Genomic DNA, 21505 nt, shown 5'->3' with positions numbered 1-21505 from the left:
CAGGGGCCGCCCCGGGTCACGTGGTCCGCCAGGCCGGCAGGTAACACAGGGGGAGGGCGGAGGCCGGTAGCCGCCCCGCCCTGCGGGGCGCCGCGGGCGGATCTCGGCGCGCCCACCGAGCCAGAGGTGCCGCAGGTGCCGCCCCCAACACAAGGTGTCCCGCCCAAGCTCAACCGCGTCGGCCTTCCGACGGTGCGTGCGTGCGCCTCGTTGGTCCGCGTGTGTGTGGCCGGGCGCCCCCTTGCTTTGCGGCCATGACTCCGCCGCCGCCGCCACCGCCGCCGCCGCCGCCGCCACCCCCGCCCCTGTCGCCTGGCCCAGACCCCGCAGTAGACTCCGCAGAAGACCCCAGTTCCGGATCTGGATCACTGGTCGTGCTGTTTGGGGCCACTGCGGGTGCACTGGGGCCGGACTTGGGCTCTGATGAGACCGACTTAATCCTTATAGTATGGCAAGTGGTGGAGCCGCGGAGCCGTCAGGTAGGGTGGAAAGGAGGTGGCGAGGGGCGCCAGGAAACTTCAGGGCCCACGGAGCGCGACGGGTGATTGGACTACCCCGCCTGTCGCAGGTTGGGACGCTGCACAAGTCTTTAATTCGAGCCGAGGCAACTGCACTGAGTCCACAGTGCCGCGAGGCGAGCGGGCTGAGCGCGGACAGCCTGGCGCGGGCCGAGTCACTGGACAAGGTGCTGCAGCAGGTGAGCGCTGGAGCCGGCAAGGATGACTATACACCCGGGCCGTGGGGATGTGCGAGAGATCGTCAGGAGGCAAGGCCTGGTGCGCCGCGACCAATTGGCCCGGTGGTAGGAGAGGATATTGTTCTTTGAAACTTTGAGCTACTCCCACGTGTACGTGTGTATGTGTTGCTGGCCATTCCCGGTGGCCTGGCCTTGCTTTTCAACCTTTTCGGGCATCCACTCCTGTTTTAGGGCGGGGGCAGGGGATGGCGGCTGCCATCGACCAGCAGGGGAGGAGGCTGAGACGTCTCTAAACCTGCCGGGTCAGGTCTTCCAGAGCAGCAGCTAGAATCGAAAGAGTCGAGGGGCCCTGATTTGGCCACAGGTCGCCCGGCTCTACGGCTCTCGTCCTCTGCCCGCCCCCCGGGTGGCTGCTGGAGCGGGGGCGTAGGGGCGGTGTCTGCCTCTGGGGCAGACGCCGCCAGGTGTAAGGTGCTCGTCCAGGCCTGTCCTGGTCGGCTGGCCAGGCGTGGGCGCTGTCCTTACCCTGTCTGGGGGCAGCCTGCCTGCTGAGTGCCTCCTGAGCCTGGCTAAAGAGGGAGGTGTTGCTGTTCTCTTTACTGCTATGCCATCCTGTGACTGACTCTTGAGTATAGAGTGTAAGTACCTTTACACGCACACTCTTTCATCTTTTTGATGAGGAAGCACAAAGATTCTGAGTCTGTTCCAAAAAAATTCCTGGCCTATCCCTCACCTGAGGGAGGTGCCAGGGAAAAGCTGGGTTCTTTGCTCTGCTAGCCTCAGGTTGTAAGGTGTCACAGAATTGGCAGGGGCAGGGATGGGGGTGGGATGGGGGTTTGTGAATTGGTGATTAGTGCTTATACCAGTTCTCTAGCAGGGATGGAGCCTGGGGGAGGGGCTGGGCAGCCTCCTGAGTGCACCTCCTCTGTGAGCAAACACTTGGTGCCAGCTGGTCAATAGGGTGTGGGTCAAAGCTCACGCTGCCCCTGGTGTTCAAGTGTGGAGCTCTGTCCTTGGAGTTTCTCTGTTCCTCTGGTTGGTTAGATCTGGAGGCGGGGCTGCCATTGACCATGAGCTTTCTGGCCTTCAGGCAGGCCTGGGCCTTCCCCCACCTGCCTGAGGGTGGTGCCTATTCAGAGACAGGTTTAACCTGCTTTGCTCCTCCCCTTCCCACTGCTTGTTCCAATCTACCAAGTGTTTGCTCTGGCCCCTCTCCAGACTTCTGGAGTGTGTGTGATGGGGGCTTGGGTTATGTGACTGCCCTTATTTGGCCTGGAGGAGGTGACAGTGGACTGGGACAGGGACAGGGTTTTGGAGAGGGGGCTGGGACACAGAGACAGGCCTCGCAGGTGTGGCCTCCTCCTCCCTGGGCAGGGTAGGGCTGAACATCTGGCTGAACCAGCTTTGCAACCTGTGCCTTCCCTCCTCCTAGCCCTAATTCCTGCCTACTGAGCTGTGTCTGTGTATGTGTCTTAACTGAATCTCTCCTCACTCCCTTTCCCCAGTTCTTACAGCTGGTGAACAGGGATGTGGCTCTCCTGGGTGGGGGCCCTTATGTGCTCTGCACTGATGGGCAGCAGCTGTTGCGACAGGTTCTGCACCCTGAGGCCTCAAGGAAGGTATGCCACTTAAGGCACAATATATGGTAGGGTTCCCAAGACCCTTGTTGTCATGGGGGTGGGCAACACAACTGTTTCCTCATTCATCCCCTCTCCCATGTGCCCCCAGAACTTGGTGCTCCCCGACACTTTCTTCTCCTTCTACGACCTCCGCAGAGAGTTCCACTTGCAGCACCCAACTGCCTGCTCTGCCAGGGACCTCACAGTGGCCACCATGGCACAGGGTATCTGTGACCCAACAGGGTTAAGGTGGAGGGACATCTACAGGCTTTTTTATGTTTCTGAGCATGTGCATGCTGCTGGTGGGTACTGTGAACATAGGCAAGTCTGCATTATCTGGAGTCCTTGAGGGTACCTATTTCTTTGTCTATGTTGGTAGACATTTGGGATATGGGCACATCTACCTGCATCTGGGCTGGGGACACATGAACTGGGTCAAACCAATGTGTTTTGAGATTTTGCATGTATCTGGAGGGCACTTGGGCCTAGGTGTGAACATGATTAGTGTTGAGTGCCCCATGGCCTCTTGTGCTGGAATTTCTTTATTGTCACTTCCCTATCCATAGATTTGGGACTAGAGACAGATGCCACAGAGGACGACTTTGGGGTCTGGGAAGTAAAGACAATGGTGGCCATCATCCTCCACCTGCTTGAAAGGCCCAGTGGTAAGGTTCCCTCATCCTGTTACTTGCTGTCAAGGTTGGTAAATGCCTATTCCTCAAAGTCCTCTTGCTCACTTGTGACCTCCTCTGAGAGAATACAAGCCCCATTGTCAGTTCCTCAGCCAGCCCCCTCAACTGTCCTCTTTTTATAGAGCTTTGTGGGGAGACCCCCTCCACCATACTCTGCTGACCCCCATGTCATCTCTTCTCAGGTCAATTGTTTTCAAAGCCCCAGGTGGTAAAGCAGAAGTATGAGACGGGACCTTGGTGAGTATGGGAGTAGGGGTGGAGTGACAACAACTGGACACCCCTGACTTTGTGCCTTGCCCCCATAGCAGCAAGGCTGATGTGGTAGACAGTGAGACTGTGGTACGTGCCCGTGGATTGCCCTGGCAGTCATCAGACCAGGATGTGGCTCGATTCTTCAAAGGGCTCAACATTGCCAGGTAGGTGTGGCAGGATGGGAGGGCCCAGAGGGCAGGCCTACCCAGGAGGCACTAACAGTGCTGGCTCCACAGGGGTGGTGTAGCACTCTGCCTCAACGCCCAGGGCCGCAGAAATGGTGAGGCCCTCATCCGTTTTGTGGACAGCGAGCAGCGGGACCTAGCACTGCAGAGACACAAGCACCACATGGGCATCCGTTATATTGAGGTGGGGCTTTGGGCTGGGAGTGAAGCAGGGTAAAGCTGAATCAGGCTGGAGACCCATGGGCTGTTCCCTTTGTATCCACAGGTATATAAAGCAACAGGGGAGGAGTTTGTGAAGATTGCAGGGGGTAAGTGTACCCTCCCCAGGGCCTAGCTCCCCTGCTTCTTGACCTTATCCCACGTACCACCACCTCTTACCTCTCTGCTCCCCTGAATGGTTGGATGTTTGGAAGTACAAGAATGAAGATAGGCGACAAACAAGCTGACTCCTCTGCCCCCACACAGGAACATCATTAGAGGTGGCTCGTTTCCTTTCACGGGAAGACCAAGTGATTCTGAGGCTTCGAGGACTGCCCTTCTCAGCTGGGCCAACAGATGTACTAGGTTTCCTGGGGCCAGAGTGCCCAGTGACTGGGGGAGCTGATGGATTGCTCTTTGTACGCCATCCTGATGGGAGACCAACTGGTGATGCTTTTGCCCTCTTCGCCTGTGAGGAGCTGGCACAGGCTGCACTGCGCAGGCACAAGGGCATGCTTGGTAAGCGATATATTGAACTCTTCAGGAGCACTGCAGCTGAAGTGCAGCAGGTGAGTACTCAGGGGTCCTCACCCCACAATGTGCTCCTTCCCGGGAATGCACCTTTACTCCTCTGTGCCCCTGCCCTACTTGGTTGATAAGCCTGTTGTCTTCCTACTAGGTTCTGAACCGCTATGCATCTAGCCCACTCCTTCCCACATTGACTGCTCCACTGCTACCCATCCCATTCCCACTGGCAGCTGGGCCTGGGAGGGATTGTGTACGCCTTCGAGGCCTACCCTACACGGCCACCATTGAAGATATTCTGAACTTTCTGGGGGAGGCAGCAGCTGACATTCGGCCCCATGGTGTACACATGGTACTCAACCAGCAGGTGAGACTGCTGCTGGGAGGGGGGACACTTGTGTTTATAGGTAGGAAGAGTTTTAGGGGTAAGGCACTCTTGCACAAGACAGACTGCTTATAAGATGGTGTGTACAGGGCCGGCCATCTGGTGATGCCTTCATTCAGATGATGTCAGCAGAGCGGGCCCTAGCTGCTGCTCAGCGTTGCCACAAGAAGGTGATGAAGGAACGCTATGTAGAGGTGGTCCCCTGCTCCACAGAGGAGATGAGCCGTGTCCTGATGGGTGGCACCTTGGGCCGCAGTGGCATGTCCCCTCCACCCTGCAAACTGCCCTGTGAGTGTTCCCTGGGGCTGGAGAAAGAGGCATGTGGGGACCAGGCTGTTCTACATCCCAATTTCTATAGTTGTCCCACCCAGAGCAGTACTGGACTCCATGCAGATGTATTCTCTACTTGCCTCTAGGCCTCTCACCACCCACCTACGCCACCTTCCAGACGACCCCAACCCTTATTCCCACGGAGACAGCAGCTCTGTATCCCTCTTCAGCATTGCTCCCAGCTGCTAGGGTGCCTGCTGCCCCTACCCCTGTTGCCTACTACCCAGGGCCAGCCACTCAACTCTACATGAACTACACAGCCTACTATCCCAGGTATGCTGCTGCCAGAATCCCACAGACCATCTACTTGTCCTGGTTTGGGGAAGGATTGTGATCCCTTTCTGGCCCAGATAACCCAAGGTCTGTTGAAGACTGGACTTTATTCTGAGATGACAAAGGAGTAAAAGGTATGGGCTGGCTGATGCCATCTGTAAAATAGATGGGAGATGATACTGTAGAGCCAATGGTTTTATTTTTGTATTACCAGGGATTGAACCCAGGGGTGCTTTACCATTGGGCTACATGCCCCAGCCCTTTTTATTTTGAGACATCTTGCTAAATTGCAATCTCCCTGCCTCAGTCTCCCAAATTGCTGGGATTACAGGCATGTGACACCTAAAGCCCCTGAAGAAGGAAGAACTGAACTAAGTACAAAGCACAAACACCTGTCTATCCCACCCTAGCCCTCCAGTCTCTCCAACCACTGTGGGCTACCTCGCCACACCCCCTGCTGCCCTGGCTTCTACTTCCACCTCAGTATTGTCCCAGCCAGGAGCCCTGGTGCGCATGCAGGGTATCCCATACACAACTGGTATGAAGGATCTGCTCAGTGTCTTCCAGGCCTACCAGGTGAGGTTGTATGGCTTGAGGAATTTGGGGCCTGGCTGAGTCTGGAGGTCCCTACCCTAAACCTGTGTTCTTTCTTCAGCTAGCCCCTGATGACTACGCCACTCTGATGCCTGTTGGTGATCCACCTCGCCCTGTATTACAACCCAAGGAGTGGGTGTGCTTGTAGATGAGAAAGCCAGGAAATAAGCTGATATCTACTCTCAGCTAACATGCCTCTCCTGTGCCAAGAGCACTCTCAATCCACTGGCTTCTTTCTGGCTTGTCAAAGCTCTCAGAAGGCACACAGAGAAGACCAAGTCCAGTTCCACCCTTACTTCTCTGCCTGTTCACCCCAAAGATGATGGCTATCTTGCAACCAGGGCTTGGGGTATGGAGACCTGGAGGGATGATGAGCATCTTGAATGGCACCTGGAGATCGGAGAGCATTTGGTCTATTCTGCCTTGGACTATGTCCTCAGATATCATGGGGCTCATAGGCACACTGCAGGCTTGCTTTTCTTTTTAAAATGTAAACCCTGGTTCCCTCAATGTGTGACTCCTGGGAGAATCAAAGGGTCCATCCATCTGAGCCTTTAAATAGAGGTCCCAGTGCTCTACAATCCCTGTTATTCCTGTGGCAGGTAGAGAGGTGCAGAGAAATAGCTCCTGTCCTCAGGACACTTAAACCTCAGAGACAACATTGTGCCAGGGGTGTCTCCACACAAGGTTAATAGCCAGCTGGGCACAAATATCAGATGGCAAAACCACAAACTCTTATGTGCTGCAGCATCCCTTGAAAACACTAGGGGGCAGAGGGCCCCCACACAAAAACTCAGGCTTAAATTTTAAAGGGGACTCTGAACTTTCCCATACCCAGCAAACACCATGGAATGTCCTTTGCACCCATTAAAGGGTGCAGAACTGAAGCCTCAAAAGAAATTTAGAATTATCTTTGTAAAAATCAGCGAAAGTTGCTAACCAAGTGGACTTTCTAAAAGTCACAGTGCCCTTAATTTTGGCCTCAGTGAAGAGTTCCAACCAGCCTCAAGCGGAGAAAAACTCAAGACAGATTTTCAAAGAGACTTTTGATCTGTCACCATTTATTATTTTAGCACTACAACTAAGGAGAAGCCTGAAATGTTGGCTTTTCTTCCCTTTGTATTTGTGTTAAGGAGCACTGCACTCCTATAAAACGTTTTAAAATATAAACTGTACAAGAAAACACGATCTCAAGTGCTGTAAACATAACTGAGAACAAGTTTCTTTACTGAACATCCATTTTATGAAATACAGGGTTCCAATCTGAGCCCATCTGGGCCTTAAAGATGACCAAGATCTTTTCTGAATGTCACACACAGGGCTTCACTGCCAGGCCAAATAAAGGTCTGGTGACAGTAGCTGGCCCTGGTGGAGTTGGACCTGGGGCGGCAGCAGCACCACATGTGAACCTAAAGACACTTGTTCTTTTTAAAGCTGTTTTCAGCCATGTTTCTCTGTGCATCTCTAGTAAGCAGAAGGCTGCTTGTTTCATTCTTCAATCCAAGATCTAGCACAAGTTTAAGAGGGAAGGGGAACATACTATCACATGTCCAGTTGCTTAGTGCTGCCATTAGAAGTTAGTTTGCATAGTCCAATGGATGTGTGCTTTAACACCACTATGTTGCACAAAAATTTGTCTTTATCTACAGCGCCAAAAAATATTGTTGACTCTTACATGACAGCTCTTACAAAGCTAATATAAAACTGCTTACATAGTATACAAAGCTCTATTTTAAAATTTAACTTTTATTTTAAATAGGAAAGCATTTCTAATGCTACAGGCATCAAGGTATTTAAAAGGCATCAAAAATTTGGTGCATAGCAATTCTGGATCATAGAGGCTTTTCTTCTTGAGTGCAGCAAAGCAACCCGCAAAAGGGTCTTGCAAGGACCCCACATGAGGCAGCTACCCTGGGGCAAGAGGGTACAGCAAGTCTGGCCATGTCTCTGAAATTTCACCTGAGCGGCCAACCCCCTTTCCCTCCAAAGGAAGTGAAGAGCTTCCAACCACAGGCCCTAAAGCAAATCTCACTATACCCATGCTGACACAAAATTTACTTTCAAATAAAATTTGAAAACACCCAGCTCCCAGAGAGGCTACAGTGATTTGCTAAAGGATTAGATGCTGTTTCTCTAACTAGTTTTAAGGGAGAAACCCATGATGTTTAAACAACAACAAAAGACCATACTTTCTCATTTTAGGTCAGTAGCTCCTACCCTGCAGGTGGCAGGCAACAAGCCAGCCCCTTGCTCAGGTCTGACTTAGCCTCAGAAGAGTCCTGGCATCTATGACCTACAATCCACTGGAATAACAACATCAATAATAACTTCAATCTGCCCAGTACACTGTCTTACATGTAGGCACTCAAAAAATTTGCTTCCTGAATAAATGAAAGTACATTATTTAATTTAAAAACATAATGAAAATTTCAAGGGCTCTGAAATAGGCCCAGAAACAATTAGTGAATCCCACTGGAGGGAGGGATATGAAGTGGGGTTTAAAAAAAGTACCCACCTTGGGTACCTCCTTTGGTAGACAGCAGGCTGGAGTTTGTGCTAGCCCCTGCTTTGGATGCCAGTCTCACCAGCAACAGCACCAGGGCGTCTTTGGTTTGGAGGGTCAGTTCTATGATGCCATCTCATTTTTTGGATGTACCTCAAAGCCTTTTAGAAAAAAAGGCTGGGTTTTAGGTTTTAGGTCACCCACACAGGACAGGTTAGGCTAAAGTCATTTTAGGCTGTAAACAGAACGGAGGACAAACCTATGCTAGTGAGAATCTTAAAGCCTTTCCATATAGAGTCCTGCATTTTCTTTGTTCATCCTGATGCATAGGTCAGTTATGCTCAGCTCCTGACATAGCTTGCCTAGGCTCTAGAAAAGAAAACTGCAAAGCCGTCTGAACCATCAGGAGGAGACTTGCTTCAATGGTGACAAGAACAAACTAAAAGCAGAAGCTCCCACTTGGAAAAGGTTTTGGGGCCAGGAAACACAAATGGGAAGAGCACTTTTACTGACTGCTAGTTTTTAGAATGTCAGGAACTGAAAATTACCTAGCTAATACTTCACCTTTCAGAGTCACCTGTAAGTAGCCATCTTACCCATGGTCCTGAGGGGAAAAAGCAGTTTCAACATGGAGTCAGCATGGAGAGACTGCAGGAAGATTACCTATAAAGTTACAAAAAGGCTATGCTCTGGAATGTCTTTATATTCCAACACTTCAATGATGGAATGGTCTCATTTTTCTAATAGTTTACTTTTATAAAGAGTATGAGCTACATTTGGCTTTATTTCCTATGAATCTATGAAAGGCTTCAGGACACATGCCAAATTTCTGAGGCATTGGTATGGGCTTAGGATAATTTTTGTTGTTGTTGCTATTTGCCTCTGGAAGGTTTTATCAAAAGTTCCTATTTTAAAAATATCATCAAAACTAAGGGGCCCTTCAAATGACCAGGAAAACAGTACAAATTACCAATCCTAGTTACACAACAAGATCACCTGCAAAAGCAGCATCTCTGAAATGGAGAGCCTGCTGCATTCACACTCAAAGCACCCATCATATAAAAAGTATCCTATTTAAATATAAAAAATGCAAAGCTCTCTTCCCCACAGTTCAAATATAACCTATACTGCTCCTGTTCTTTTACAAAATCTATCCAAGGCCTGAGGTGGAGGAATGCTGCTTTTCCCCACAGTGGTGAATCCAACTCCTGGCACCAGTCCTGAAGGCCAAAAAGTTGGAAACCCAAGGTCCAAGAGAGCAACGTGCTGAGAAGTTGGTGGATACCAGGCTGCAGTGAGAACTGTTAGAGCCCATCAGATCTTCCTAAATCCAGGGACTCAGGATCGAGGATGGGAGTGACTCTGCTCGCCTCTGAGCCTTGGGAAACAGAAATCTGGGACATGTCTCTCCCAATTATCTCGTTTACTGAAAAAGAAGAAAAGAAAAAGTGATGAGTGACCTCCAAGTGACGCCACAGGCTTTACACTAAGTTCTCCCTCAACTATTTCATTTCTAAGGCTTTCAGTAAAGGTTAAAGGAAATGCTTGAAAGCCTGCTCCTGAACTGAGTGAATGAAAGACCAAAAAATAATTTCCCAAGTGGCTTTAGATTCCTTTCTCTCCCTCTCAGTTCTGTTTGGACTGGGAAAGGGAATGGCTAAGAAAATCTTTTTATCAAATCTCCAAAGTCTCGTGCTCTACAGGAAAGGCTATGTTATAAAAAAATATTAGTGTTCACCTTAATCTAACCTTTTTCTAACTTGAATTCCTTTGGGAAAAGTTTTCCTTTTCTGATTCCCACAGTTCCAATCTATGAAGTGAATGAAAACGAATGATTTGGCCAAAGTAAAACCACAAAGATGTGGGGGTTATTTTTGTTATCCTATCTAATACAAATACCTTTTATTATGTGGGACATCCGTACTTGTTTGTGGTCCTTTCTGATTGTAGGCTTTTGTTTTCTTTTTATGGTACTGGGGGATTGAACCCAGGGGCACTTAACAACTGAGCCATATCCTCAATCAACCCTTTTTAAATTTTGAGACAAGGTCTTACTAAGTTACTTAGAGCCTCACTAAGTTGCTGTGGTTGGCTTTGACCTTGCAATCCTCCTGTCTCAGCCTTTCAAGCCACTGGAATTATAGGCATGGGCCATTGCCATGCAGACTCTTGTTTTCCATCAGTTTTTTTGATGTGCCAAGTACCTCAGGGAGCACAGTGCTCCATGAGGCCCGATGCAAAGAATTTACATCTTAACCAATAAAAAAGGGAAAGAAAATCCCAAATCCCCTAAACAAGCCAGGTATATGGTGGTACATGCCTATAATCTCAGCAACCGGTGAGGCCAAGACAGGAGGATCTCAAGTTTAAGACCAGCCTCAACAATTTAGCAAAACCCTCAGAAAATTAGAGAGACCTTATCTCAAAATAAAAAATGACAAAGGACTTGGTATATACTCAGTGATAAAGTATTCCTGGGTTCAATGCCTAGTTCTAAAATAAAAAAAAAAAAAACTAAATCTCCTAATAAATTTTAGTTCTCTGTCTTATTTCATGCTATTCAACTAAAAATTCTATACTAATTCCATTCCTAGGCATATACTCAAGAGAACTAAAATTAGATATCTACATAATCTTCACAGCAACCCTTTAAGTGAACTACTATTCCCCTTTATTGATGAATTAAATAAGGCTATAACAGTTCACATAATTTGTCTTAAGGTTACATGCTTAGTGAATAGTGTAATTTATCTTAAAAAAAAAAGAAAAAGAAAAACCTAACATGCTCTTGGAAGTCAAAAGCATAGTAAGGCAGGAAAATGATTTAAATTAAAAAAAAAATGATCTGGGCAAATATGGTTACACTAGAGAGCAAGTATGATAGTTAAGAAGAAATCCATGGGCAAAGGGCTATAATGTACTGTCAAAGCAAGCAGAAACTTAGACACAGTCATATCAGACCTCAAAATGTGGGAGAAGTTTTGCACTAAAAAATTTTATTCCACTGAAAAGCAGAAGGCTGAAAATAATAAGTCAGAGTAGATTTGTGCTCTAATAAGAAAATACCTGGGAAAGCAAATGTGGATGCTGATGAGCAGTCTAGAAATTAGGTTTGGTTTGAATTTAGCCTTTGCCACCAATTTCAGGCATGTTCTTTGACAAGTTACTTCACATATCTAAGACTCTATTTGCTTATCTATACAATGTTGGTACTGGACTAGCGAAATCTCATGTCATGGGATGAGATGATATATGCCTGTAATCAGAGCTACTTGGGAGGCTGAAGTGGGAAGAGCACAGATTCAAGGCCAGCTTGCAAAATTTAGCAAAATCCAGTCTCAAAAAAAATTTTTTTAAGTTGTAGATGGACACAATAGCTTTATTTATTTATTTATTTTATTTTATTTTATTTTTATTGTTGGTCGTTCAAAACATTACACAGTTCTTAATACATCATCTTTCACAGTTTGATTCAAGTGGGTTATGAACTCCCAACTTTACCCCGTATACAAATTGCTGTATCACATCCGTTACCCTTCCATTGATTGACATATTGCCTTTCTAGTGTCTGATGTATTCTGCTGTCTGTCCTATTCTCTACTATCCCCCCTCCCCTCCCCTCCCCTCCCCTTTTCTCATCCCTGTTTAATGTAAATCTTCTTCTCAAGCTCTTCGTCCTTGCCCTGTCCTTGTTTACTCCCCTTATATCAAAGGGGTCATTTGGTATTTGTTTTTTAACGATTGACTAGCTTCACTTAGCATAATCTGCTCTAATGCCATCCATTTCCCTCCAAATTCTATGATTTTGTCGTTCCTTAATGCAGAGTAATACTCCATTGTGTATAAATGCCACATTTTTTTTATCCATTCATCTATTGAAGGGCATCTAGGCTGATTCCATAATCTTGCTATAGTGAATTGTGCTGCTATGAACATCGTTGTAGCAGTGTCTCTGTAACATGCTCTTATTAGGTCTTTAGGGAATAGACCGAGAAGGGGAATAGCTGGGTCAAATGGTGGTTCCATTCCCAGCTTTCCAAGAAATCTCCATACTGCTTTCCAAATTGGCCACAATAGCTTTATGTATGTATGCATCTATGTATGTATATGTGTGGGTGGGGTATTGAGGATCAAACCCAGTGCCTCACACAAGGCAAGCACTTTACCACTGAGCCACAACCCCAGCCCTCAAAATAAAATTTTAAAAATGGACTAAAGATGCAGCTCAGAGAGTGCTTGCCTAGCATATACTCTCTAGGGAGGGGGAGCATCTTTCTGGGTTTTTTTTTTTTTTTTTTTTTTTTGGTACCTGGGATTGAACTCAGGGGCACTTGACCACTGAGTCACATCCCAAGCCCATTTTTGTATCTTATTTAGAGATAGGGTCTCACTGAGTTGCTTAGTACCTCACCATTGCTGAGGCTGGCTTTGAACTCACGATCCTCCTGAGCCGCTGGGATTATAGGCACACGCTTGGCTAAGTACGAGTTTTCATGTCAGCAACTTCCAAGTGATAACACTCAGATGGTATAAAGAGAAATAAAGATTTGATTGCCAGACATAGTGTTTCATACCTTATTCCAGCTACTCCAGAGTCTGAGATCAGAGTTTCACAAGTGTAAGGTCAGCCTGGGGCAACTTAGTGAAACCCTGTCTCAAAACTAAAATTTAAAAGGGTAGGGTGTGGTGGGGGTGGCTGGCTAAGAATGTTTATCCAGCATATGCAAGGCCCTGCATGAATCAACCCCAGTACCCACAAAAAAAGAGAGAAGAAAAAGAGAGAAAAGGAAAAAAAAAAAAAAAAAGGCTTAACAGATTAACACTGAATGTATATTGAAAGAATTAGGGATTAGAAGCCAAAGGGATTTAATTACAAAACAGTTACAAAATTATTCAATGATTATTCCATAGTCAAGAATTGACAATTTTTGAAAGTAACTGGTACAGATTTATAAAGGTCATAATCAGATGGTTTTAAAATAAATTTGCCAGGCTAGAATCTACTGATCATTCATTGATAGCTGTTTGCAAAGAATAACAGAATATATCTTCAGCTTACTCCCGACTTGAGAAGCTTTGTGTAAGAATATATTTTTGTCTCCAGTTTCTTCCTCAATATATTAGAAAGGATGAAAACCTCTTACATAGTACATAAAGTAGAAACATTAAGGTGGCTGAAATAGATACCTGTAGCCTCTGTTATTCCAAGCAACACAAAATTCAAAGAACAGTATTTTCAGCATGGATTCTGGGGGTTCTATGGGCTACTCTGGTGCTAAGACAGAGCACACACTGGCCCACAATCTCGGCATGACCTTTAACCTTCCCCATCATATTAAATTATCAGCAGACACAATCACTTTCTGACAAACAGGTTGTGATCTCTTGAAAGGCAAGGGTCTTACTACTGAGGAAATAACATGGATGCTAATTTAATACAATCACTCAGAAGCTATGTGGAACTAATACAGTAAAACATTGGGTAGGAAGGGGATCAGAGACTATTGTTAACAACTTTCTGGTACTGGGAATCAAACCCAGGGGCACTCTAGCTCAGTTCTTTTTAAATTTTTATTTTAAGATAGGGTCTTGCTAAGTTGCCCAGGATGCCCTCAAACTTGGGATCCTCCTGTATCAAGCCTCCCAAGTCAGTGGGATTACAGGCATCCAGCCAGAGAATGTTATTAATATTAAAACATGACATCTGATTTTAACAGTGTCTATTTTAGGTTAGTTATATAGCAGTGGCAAAAAGTCCAAAATATAAGCAAGCACCCAGCAGTTCACATACAAGTCATCTTTGGCTATCACTTATTGCCTTTTCATGATTAGTCATTTCAGAGATGTTCCAGACTACCATAAAACATATCTTTTTCAATTCTTATTTCATTGTTCAGATTTTAAAATATCCAAGCTGATTTAATATGGTACTTTACACACATTTTCACCTGAGATGGAATAAGGTGCTACTCTACACCTTCTTATCTCAGTTCTCACAGAGATGAGTGAGTGCAAGGCAGAGCTGATGAGTAAGTGCAAGGCAGAGCTGGGTGGGTGGGCGGTATAGTGATGCAGGGTAGTACAAAAGAAGCCTTGGTGCTGGGGCCAGCTGGGTGATATGAATCTCAATTCTAAAACCAGTTGGTGAGGTGGCCTCACCCAAGTCACTCAGACACTTCTCAATCTCATTTTCTCTTTTGTTTAAAAAAAAATATATTAAAAAAAAAAGTGAGCACTTCAAACCATAAGATATTTTATTTTCTGGGTCTTTTTTTTTGGGGGGGGGTAAGGTTTACTAGGGATTGAACTCGGAGGCACTCAACCACTGAGTCACATCCCCAGCCCTATTATGTATTTTATTTAGAGACAGAGTCTCACTGAGTTGCTTAGCACCTGGCTTTTGCTTTGAACTTGCGATCCTCCTGTCCCAGCCTCCCAAGCCACTGAGGGTCCATATCTAGCACTATTCATCTACTTACCAAGAATACTTAGGTAAGGATGAAAACATAATTTTTCTGAAATGGGCAAGGAATACCATTTATTTAGGTACCAGGGATTGAACCCAAGAGCACTTAATCACTGAGTCACATCCCAGCCCTTTTTTATATTCGAGACAGAAGTCTTGTTAAATTGCTCAGGGCTTCACTAAATTGCTGAGACTAGCCTTGAACTTGTGATCCTTCTGCTTCAGCCTCCCAAACTGCTGGGATTACAGGCATGTGCCACCATGCCCAGCAGGGAGTAATATTTATAATAAAAGTCTGATTAAGCTGGGTATAGTGGCACATGCTTGTAATCCCAGCAACTTGGGAGGTTGAAGTAGGAGGATCTCAAGTTTGAGACCAACCTCAGAAAATGAGCTAGATCCTGTCTCAAAATAAAAACTAAAAATGACTGTGGATGAGGGCTGGGGCTGTAGCTCAGTGGCAGAGCAGTTGCCTGGCATGTATGAGGTACTAGGTTCGATCCTCAGCACCACATAAAAATAAAAAAGCAAATAAAGGCATTCTGTCCATCTACAACTACAAAAAATTAAAATAAAAAAATGACTGTGGATGAAGCTGAATGGTAACATGCCCTAGGGTTTAATCCTCAGTACTATAAAAAATAAATAAATAAATAAATAAATACATAAATTGAAAGTCTGTTCAATGTCATGGTATTTCCATTTTCCTTTATCTGAATCTGCAGTACAATTTGGGAATATGAAAGAATGAAAACAAAAATCTTAGAGCAATAAATCAGAACTGCAACTGAGTATTTTCAGTCTTTTAACAATAAATTGAGAGCCAGGCACAGTGGCACATTCCTGTAATACCAGAGACTTGGGGGGCTGAAGCAGGAGGATCACAAGTTCAAGGCTAGTCTCAGCAACTTAATGAAACCCTTTCTCAAAATAAAAAATAAAAAGGGCTGGGCGTGTGACTCAGTGGTGAAGCATCCCTGATTCAATCCCCAGTACCAAAAACAATAAATGGAGCACAGCTTATCAATTAGTCAAGCCCTCTGCTTTCCTTACTTTTCCTCATTCTGGGAGCTCTAAATTCAGGCTCCAACCTCTGGGTTTCTGAGGTATGACTTCCTGCTGGGACTGGCCAAAACTCAGGTGTCAATTGAACCAAATAAAAATATTTCTGGCAAGAAAAAAATATATATATTTCTGGCAGGGCTGGGGTTGTAGCTCAGTGGTAGAGTACTTTGCCTAGAACGTGTAAAGGCACTGGGTTCAATCCTCAGCACCACATAAAAATAAATAAATAAAATATAAGTATTGCGTTCATCAACTGAAGAATTAAAAAAAATATATATATACCTTAAAAGAGCATGCTACAGGGATACTGCCACATCGATGTTCATAGCAGCACAATTCACAATAGCTAGACTGTGGAACCAACCCAGATGCCCTTCAATAGATGAATGGATAAAAAAAAAAACGTGGCATTTATACACCATGGAATATTACGCAGCATTTAAAAATGACAAAATCATGGAATTTGCAGGGAAATGGATGGCACTAGAGCAGATTATGCTTAGTGAAGCTAGCCAATATCCCTAAAAAACAAATACCAAATGTCTTCTTTGATATAATGAGAACAACTATGAACAGAGCAAGGAGGAAGAGCAGGAAGAAAAGATTAACATTAAACAGAGACATGAGATGGGAGGGAAAGGGAGAGAAAAGGGAAATTGCATGGAAATGAAGGGAGACCCTCATTGCTATACAAAATTACATATAAGAGGTTGTGAGGGGAATGGGAAAATAAACAAGGAGAGAAATGAATTACAGTAGATGGGGTAGAGAGAGAACATGTGAGGGAAGGGGAGGGGGGACAGTAGGGGATAGGAAAGGTAGCAGAATACAACAATTACTAATAGGGCATTATGTAAAATTGTGGATGTGTATCCGATGTGATTCTGCAATCTGCATTTGGGGTAAAATTGGGAGTTCATAACCCACTTCAATCTAATGTATGAAATATGATATGTCAAGAGCTTTGTAATGTTGTGAACAGCCAATAAAAAAAAAGTGAAAAAAAATATATATATTTCTGGCAAACAAATCTATTATGTAGAGTTGTATACATAAATTATTAGCAGTTTTGATAAACACAAAATTTTGGGGTTTTTTATTAACCTTTTTTTTTTGCTGTAGATGGACAATGCCTTTATTTATTTTTATGTGGTGTTGAGGATCAAATCCAGTGCCTCACACATGCTAGGCAAGCACTCCACCACTCAGCCCCAGCCCAAGCCCCGTTATTTCTTATAAATACTAATCTTGAGCCAGGTGTGGTAGTGCATGCCTGCAATCCCTGAAACTAAGGAGGTGAGGCCAGAGAGTCACAAGTTTGAGGCCAGCCTCAGCAACTTAGCAAATCCCTAAGCAACTTAGACCCTGTCTCAAAAAAGGGGTGGGGGGGAGGAGTGCAGGGGGAGAGGCTAAGGATGTGGCTCATTGGTTACACACCCCTGGGTTCAAATGCTGGGACCAAAATACAAAACAAAATAAATTAATGCTTGCAATTTCATTTCTCACTTCAACTTTAATGTATATACGCATGAATTTACTGATTTATGTAAACCCAAGTCCACTAAGTAGATGCCAACTTAAGAACTGATAGAAGAGTAAAGAATTTTTTATGCCTCTAATACCCTTTAAAAAGTAAGATGGGGCTGAGCATGGTAGCAAATGCCTGTAATCCCAGCAGCTCAGGAGGCCAAGATGGGAGGATCATGAGTTCAAAGCCAGCCTTAGCAATGGGCAAGATGCTCAGTGAGACCCTATCTCTAAATAAAGTAGAAAATAGGGCTGAGATGTGGCTTAGTGGTTGAGTGCCCCTAAATTCAATCCCCAGTACCTTAAAAAAAAAAAAAGTAAGGTAAGTTAAAAGTCTAAAATAAAGAGTCAACGGCCCTTAACACCAGGGCTAACAGGTTATGTAGGTCATAGCATCTGGCCCACTTTTGGCAGCCACCATCCTCAACTCCCTCTACTCCAACACCTGGGTTTGCCTGTGCTACCATAACAGAAGTAGAATCAGAGCTATCAACAATATCTGCTGTTAAAAACAAAACTTTTACCTCCAAGCAATGTTCAAATTAGCAGTCCACTGGAATGCTATTTCTACATATAACAATGAGGTGCTTGCAAAGTTAGAGCTGACAAAAACAGTATGGTATGAAATCTCACAACCCAATAAGAAAAGTCAAGGTAATCCAGGGCACTCCCACTTTGTCACATTGCTACATACACAAAACTCCAAAAGCACTTTCTAATGAGCATTTTAGTAAAGGATTTTGAGTACTATTAGACTCAATGTTATTTCCTTTGGTGGGGAAGGGTGGGAAGTGATACTGGGGACTGAACCCATGTAAGGAGGCAAGGGCTCTAACCACTGAACAACACTCCAAGACCTTTATAAAGGTTTATTTTGAGACACTATCTTATCCTAAATTGCTCATGCTGGCCATGAACTTGTATTCCTTCCATTGGCCCCAGCCTCCTGAAAAGCTGGGATTTATAGGCAAGCACTACCATGCTCAAAATATTATTTTCCCTTAAGACTACATTGAACATTCACTAGAATTTTGTCAAGTTCATTTTTTTTTTTTTGAGAGAGAGAGAGAGAGAATTTTTTAAAATTATTTATTTTTTAGTTTTCGGCGGACACAACATCTTTGTTTGTTATGTGGTGCTGAGGATCGAACCTGGGCCGCAGGCACTACAGCTCGAGCCACATCCCCAGTCCTCAAGTTCATCTTTTTAAAAAAATATTTTTTAGTTGTTGATGGATATTTATTTATTTATTTATTGTACTGAGAATTGAACCCAGTGCCTCACACATGCTAGGCAAATGCTCTATCACTGAGCTACCACCCAAGACCTCAAGTTCATCTTTTATTCCTTTTCTAAAACCCCAATATTAAAGGTGTAATTTAGTCTCTGAGTATTAATTTAAGGAGATGGTCACAACTTTGAGATCAGCCTCTTGACAAGACCCTTAGCAACTTAGCAAGACCCTGTCTCAACATAAAAAATAAAAAGGAATGGTGATGTATTTCAGTCAGTTGTAAAATGCCTGTGCACTCAATGCCCAGTGCCAAAAGAAAAATTCAGATGATATCTATGGTAGCCTGCTGTCTCAATTTATTCTTTTTTAATAACTGAGATTTAACTAGCCACAATGGCTGCTCAGCTACAGACTAGATTTCCTTGCTTTCCCCATGTAGCTAAAGTATGGCCATTGAAATTTCTCTAAGGTTGACAGGTATGGTGGCGCACACATGTAATCCCAGAGACTTGGGAAGGTGAGGCAGGAAGATCGCAAGTTCAAAGTCAGCCAGACTTAGGGAGATCCTGTCTCAAAAAAAAAAATAATAAAAAGCCTGGGAATATGGTTCATCGGTTAAACATCCACAGTTTCAATCCCTGGTACAAAACCGAAATCCAACTCCAATGTATGATAAGCAAAACACTAATGTTTACATCTTTCTCATCACTCGCTTGGCTTTCTCTTTCTCCTTCCCTCCCTTCCCCCTCACCTTGCTTCAGGTTAAGATTCAGCCCTGCAAGTGATGACTGTTTTTGACAAAACTTAGAGGAGAAAGAAACAATAACTCAAAAGGAATTCTGATCTGAGTTACCATAAGGTTTGAGAGAAACTTCTAATATGATTAAAGCATTATACTTTAGGATCTTCATTACATTAGCTTAGCTTATACTAATGAAAATAAAACTCAACACCATAATGGGAACCCAGAAAGGATATTTATGTATTTTAAGCAAGATACCAACTCAAGGTTTCTCAGACCAGGTTTTTAACTGACATGTTATTGTTACTATTATTATTCCTTTTTTCCACCCAGGGCTGAGGATAGAATTCCAGGGCCTTACTCCAGGCTTTACCAGCTAGGCAAGCATTCTGCCTCTGAGCTAAACTTCTAACCTCCTATTATTATTGTGAGATGAGATATTGCTAAGTTGCCCAGGTTACCCTCATATTGCTGGGCTCAAGCAATCTTCCTACCTCAGCCTCTTGAGTAGCTGGGACTGTAGGCCTATGCCATTGCACTCAGCTTTTTAACTAATTTGTTTTATTTTTTTTCCTGCGTTGGCAATCAAACCAGGGGTGCTCTGCCTGAGCTACATCTCCAACCTCAAATTTGCAATCCTCCTGCCTCAGCCTCCTTAGCTTCTGGGTTACAGGCATGCACCAACCACGGCCAGCTAGACTCCTTTCTTTTTAAATGTGTGTGATGTCAGATCTTTTTTTTTAAAATTATCTGTAACAAAACACTTTACAACATTAAAGCTCCAGCTGAGGAAAACAGTACACAGGTAATTGAAAGAATATTCAAATATTGGTGTGTACTTTTTTATCAGCAAAAACTGAAACATGAAAAAATAGGCTGTTCTTTTCAATTTGGTTCAATGTGAGTCTGAGAGAGTACCTGGCACCCTGCCATCCACTGCCCACCTGCCATGCTGGGAACTGAAATATGGGCTTAATGCATGCTAAGCACATGCTCTACCACTGAGCTACATCCTCAGTCCCTCAAAAATATTTTAGAATTATCAGAAGATCCCTTTATTTTCTCTAAAAAGTCCTGTCAACTGTTGACTTCCAAATCTATTACCTCAAGGGGGCACAATGCTGGGTTTCAGAGCTATAAATCCATAGAATTCATTCCGTGACATGTGCTCTAGGGTCCTTTCATGACCTGCTCCATCAATTTTCTTCATTCTCTATATCTTTTATCAGTCTCAATCTATCCATCTTCCCCTTCTTGATGTTTCTCATCATAGGTAAGTCTCTCCATCTCAAAAAAACAAGCAAGCAAACAAACACTAGACCTCCACATTTCCCCCCTATATCTAATTCTTTCTTTCAAGGCTTTAACATTTTCGTTTTCTAGTACCAGGGACTGACCTCAGGGATGCTTAACCAATGAGCCACCCCTCAGCCCTTTTTAATATTTTGTTTATACAGGGTCTTATTGAATTGCTAAGGGCTTCAATAAGTTGCTGAGGTTGGCCTTGAACTTAGGATCTGTTAGGTGCAGGACAGGCTGAGTAAGCTGTCTGCAGGGCTTGCCAAACAAAGTTAGCTGCAGGCTGACCTGGCCACTCAAACCCTCTGTCTGGTTCTTTTTTTTTTTTTTTTTTTTTAAAGAGAGAGTGAGAGAGGAGGGGGGGTGGGGGGGAGAGGGAGGGAGAGAGAGAGAGAGAGAGACAGAGACAGAGACAGAGAGAGAGAGAGAGAGAGAGAGAGAGAGAGACAGAATTTTTAATATTTATTTTTTAGTTCTCGGCGGACACAACATCTTTGTTGGTATGTGGTGCTGGGGATCGAACCCGGGCTGCAAGCATGCCAGGCGAGTGCGCTACCGCTTGAGCCACATCCCCAGCCCTCTGTCTGGTTCTTTATCACCAGTTTGCTTCAAGCCCAAATGCCCAAGCCGCTCCCCCCCTTGCTCAAGGCCGAACACGTAACCCCCCTTGTGCCAACAAGGCAGCTTGCAGACCCAGAGACCTCATTAGATTTGGGCTATAAAAACTCCTGGGGGGGGGGCTCTCTCTTGCTATCTCTCTCTCCTCTGTTGCACTGCTGTAATAAAGATCTCTTGGTTGCTCTGGGTGTTGTGGTCACTTTTCTTTCAGGATCCTTCTTGCCTCAGACTCTAGAACCTTTGGGATTACAAGTGTGGGCCACCGCATCTGGGGGCTTTAACATCTTAAAAGGATGTTTTT

At 44.8% G+C, this 21505-nt stretch overlaps 2 protein-coding genes across 9 annotated transcripts in view; one reads left to right on the top strand and one right to left on the bottom strand.

Moving 5' to 3' along the window:
- Window positions 1–54: 54 nt before the first annotated feature.
- Window positions 55–6959, top strand: Esrp2 (epithelial splicing regulatory protein 2). Of its 6 annotated transcripts, none has more exons than XM_078032564.1 (15): window positions 58–479; window positions 569–697; window positions 2203–2316; window positions 2426–2540; window positions 2883–2981; window positions 3191–3245; window positions 3317–3424; window positions 3497–3629; window positions 3711–3753; window positions 3911–4212; window positions 4323–4535; window positions 4643–4841; window positions 4970–5156; window positions 5567–5732; window positions 5812–6959. In XM_078032564.1, exons 1-15 carry the CDS (start codon window positions 255–257, stop codon window positions 5896–5898), a joined length of 2175 nt encoding a protein of 724 aa, XP_077888690.1. In that variant the 5' UTR covers window positions 58–254; the 3' UTR covers window positions 5899–6959. The 6 variants fall into 6 exon arrangements, with proteins under 6 accessions (XP_077888691.1, XP_077888690.1, XP_013221469.4 ...); XM_013366015.4 differs by having other exon boundaries at window positions 3314–3424; XM_078032562.1 differs by having other exon boundaries at window positions 569–802.
- Window positions 6792–21505, bottom strand: part of Nfatc3 (nuclear factor of activated T cells 3) — a 95302-nt gene continuing 80588 nt past the window's right edge. For all 3 annotated transcript variants that reach the window (XM_005318346.4, XM_005318345.4, XM_078032560.1), the window contains one exon: window positions 6792–9679. Coding sequence is in view for 2 of the 3 variants with exons in the window: in XM_005318345.4 (XP_005318402.1) it covers window positions 9558–9679 (122 nt within the window). In the remaining variant the exon portion in view is untranslated. The remainder of the gene's footprint in view (window positions 9680–21505) is intronic.

The sequence above is a fragment of the Ictidomys tridecemlineatus genome, chromosome 15 (assembly GCF_052094955.1).
Source record: "Ictidomys tridecemlineatus isolate mIctTri1 chromosome 15, mIctTri1.hap1, whole genome shotgun sequence".
In the NCBI taxonomy this organism is placed as follows: Eukaryota; Metazoa; Chordata; class Mammalia; order Rodentia; family Sciuridae; genus Ictidomys; species Ictidomys tridecemlineatus.
The sequence above is the reverse complement of the archived record's forward strand: the minus strand, read 5'-3'. Positions and strand labels throughout refer to the sequence as shown.